Source organism: Myiozetetes cayanensis, unplaced genomic scaffold (genome assembly GCF_022539395.1).
Source record: "Myiozetetes cayanensis isolate MyiCay16 unplaced genomic scaffold, myiCay2020 scf1192, whole genome shotgun sequence".
NCBI lineage: Eukaryota > Metazoa > Chordata > Aves > Passeriformes > Tyrannidae > Myiozetetes > Myiozetetes cayanensis.
In genome coordinates, this window is record NW_026086818.1 from 8,569 (window position 1) to 11,459 (window position 2,891).

Consider the following 2,891-nt stretch of genomic DNA (forward strand, 5'->3'; position numbering starts at 1 on the left):
GTGTCAGGCCTTGAACTTGGGTCCCAACAACCCCCTGGAATGCTCCAGGCTGGGGGCAGAGGGGCTTGAGAGCTGCTCAGCAGGAAGGGACTTGGGGGTGCTGCTTGACAGGGACTGGATATGAGCCAGAGTGTGCCCAGGGGGACAAGAAGGCCAAGGGCACCCTGGCCTTTCTGGAGAACAGGGTGGCCAGCAGGCCCAGGGCAGGGATTGTCCCTCTGTGCTGGGCACTGGGGAGGCCCCACCTCGAGTGCTGTGTCCAGTTCTGGCCCCTCAGTGCAAAAAGGCCCTGGAGGGGCTGGAGCGTGTCCAGAGAAGGGAACGGAGCTGGGGAAGGGCCTGAAAAACATGTCTGATGAGGAGCAGCTGAGGGAACTGGGGTTCTTTAGTCTGCAGAAGAGGAGGATCAGAGTGCACCTCATCACTCTCTACCATGACCTGAAAGGAGGTTTCAGTGGGGAAGGGGGGTCAGTCTCTTCTACAAAGCCTTTAGTGAGACCAAGAGGGGAAATGGCCTTGAGTTGCCTTGGGTGAGGTTCAGATTAGATATTAGAAAATTCTTTTTTCAATCAATATTTAGGCATTGGAATAAGATTCCTAGGGAGGTGGTGGAGTCTCTGGAAGTGTTCAGATGGCATCTGGATATGGCACTTTGGGATTGTGTTTTGGGGTGATTATGGTGGTGCTGGTTGACAGTTGGACCAGGAGATCTTGAAGGTCTCTTCCAACCTTGATGCTTTTGTGCTTCTCTGACCTGTCAGCACAGTTTCCAGGTTTGTGCTCTTACAAGATCTTTTCTCAGGCTGTAGCTGAGGGGCTTGGGCAGGGCCATGAGCAGGGGGTAGAACAAGGGCTGTGTCCAACTATGCCAGGAGGGCTGTGCTGGGCAAGGAGGAGGAGGCTGCAGCAAACAGTGGCACTGCTGAGGTGAGAGGAGCAGGGGGAGAGACCTTGTGCCTGCCCACACTGGGCAGGAGCTGCCCCAGGATGGCAGCTCTGAAGCACTCCCAGCATGTCCCTGGGAACAGCAGGGGAAGACTGGATTTCCAAATCAGGCTGGGAATGCACAGAGCAGGAGTGTCCTGGTGTCACTGCAGGAGAGTCCCAGCCCTGCAGCAAGAGCACAGAAGAAGTGACCCAGTCCATGCAGTGCCCTCAGAAGATCCCACAGCATCCTGTAGATGCTGTCAGGGAGGCCAGCTCTGCTTCACAAGTTCCCAGTGCCTGTCCCTGCCTGTGCTCAAAGGGCTCCCACCCCCCAGGACTGTGCTCAGAGAGCACTCAGGCCTTCCAGCCAGAAAGGGGCTCAGGAGGACAGTGTGGAAGACGAAAGAGCAGCTCTGCAAAGACCAAGCTCTGCTGCTCCCTGGCAGTGCTGCTGTGCTGGGATTCTTGTCCCCTTGTCCTTTGCAAACACCCCCTGTCCTGCAGTGTGCTGTGCTTTAGGAACAGCTAAGAAGAATGGTCTTGGACAAAGAAGGCACTGCAGGGTCCTTTATTTTGTTTAAATACTCAGAGAGCACAATTCATCATTTATACATCTCTGGGTAAAATTCAGTGGGTGGACAGTAAATTACAAGTCAGATACATAATAATATTTCATCGTACAGAAAATTATTGCAAGAAGGACCTGATGACCTCCATGAAAACCTGAGCAGAAAGGCTGTACCATTACAGAGTCCCCTTCTGAATGCTACACACCAGAACACAGGCACTTTATTCCTCCTGAAAAGCATCCAGTCATTATTTTCCTTATGGCATCCTTGAGTTTCTGGTTCCTCAGGCTGTAGATGAGGGGGTTCAGGGCTGGAGGCACCACCGAGTACAGAACTGACAGGGCCAGATCCAGGGATGGGGAGGAGATGGAGGGAGGCTTCGGGTAGGCAAATATGCCAGTGCTGACAAACAGGGAGACCACGGCCAGGTGAGGGAGGCACCTGGAAAAGGCTTTGTGCCGTCCTTGCTGAGAGGGGATCCTCAGCACAGCCCTGAAGATCTGCACATAGGAGAAAACCATGAAAATTAAACAACCAAATGCTAAACAGGCACCAACCCCAAGAAGTCCCAGTTCCCTCAGGTAGTCTGAGTGTGAGCAGGAGAGCTTGAGGATTTGAGAGATTTCACAGAAGAACTGGTCCAGGGCATTGCCCTGGCACAGGGGCAGGGAAAATGTATTGGCTGTGTGCAGCAGAGCAGTGAGAAACCCAGAGGCCCAGGCAGCTGCTGCCATGTGGGCACAAGCTCTGCTGCCCAGGAGGGTCCCGTAGTGCAGGGGTTTGCAGATGGCAACGTAGCGGTCGTAGCACATGATGGTGAGGAGATAAAACTCTGCTGAGATGAAGAACAGAAAGAAAAAGAGCTGTGCAGCACATCCTGTGTAGGAGATGGTTGTGGTGCCCCAGAGGGAGTTGTGCATGGCTTTGGGCACGGTGGTGCAGATGAAGCCCAGGTTTGTGAGGGAGAGGTGCAGCAGGAAGAAGTCCCTGGGGGTGTGCAGGTGCTGGTCACTGGCTACGGCGCTGAGGATGAGGCCGTTGCCCAGGAGGGCAGCCAGGGAGATGCCCAGGAAGAGCCAGAAGTGCAGCAGCTGCAGCTCCCGCCTGTCTGAAAATGCCAGCAGGATGAACTGGGCCATGGAGCTGCTGTTGGACATTTGCTGCGTCCTCAGAGGGTTTGGATCTGTAGAGGAGGAGAAGTCAATGCTGAGTTAGACCAGGCTGCTGCAGTCAAACATGACACATCTCACAGCCACCCCACTCTCAGGCTCTCTCTCCTCACTCAGACCTCCCTGCAGCTCCCTCCCCTGAGGGAGCCACTGGAAGCAGGAACTCTGGGATGGGCTCCCAAGGACTCCTTCTTGCTCTGCTGGCAGAGGGAACTTGGAATGCAGG

The 2,891-nt window shown here is 54.6% G+C and overlaps 1 protein-coding gene across 1 annotated transcript; it reads right to left on the reverse strand.

The window, feature by feature from the left end:
* Positions 1–489: 489 nt before the first annotated feature.
* On the reverse strand, positions 490–2,653 carry LOC126635276 (olfactory receptor 14J1-like). The gene is made up of 2 exons (XM_050306294.1): positions 1,743–2,653; positions 490–505 (listed from the first exon to the last, which is right to left on the reverse strand). The coding sequence occupies exons 1-2, from the start codon at positions 2,651–2,653 to the stop codon at positions 490–492; spliced, it is 927 nt and encodes a 308-aa protein (XP_050162251.1).
* Between the last annotated feature and the right edge of the window lie 238 nt (positions 2,654–2,891).

Bases quoted from the DNA above. Each gene is read 5' to 3' on its own strand.
- LOC126635276 (XM_050306294.1), bottom strand. From the start codon at position 2,653: ATGTCCAACAGCAGCTCCATGGCCCAGTTCATCCTGCTGGCATTTTCA.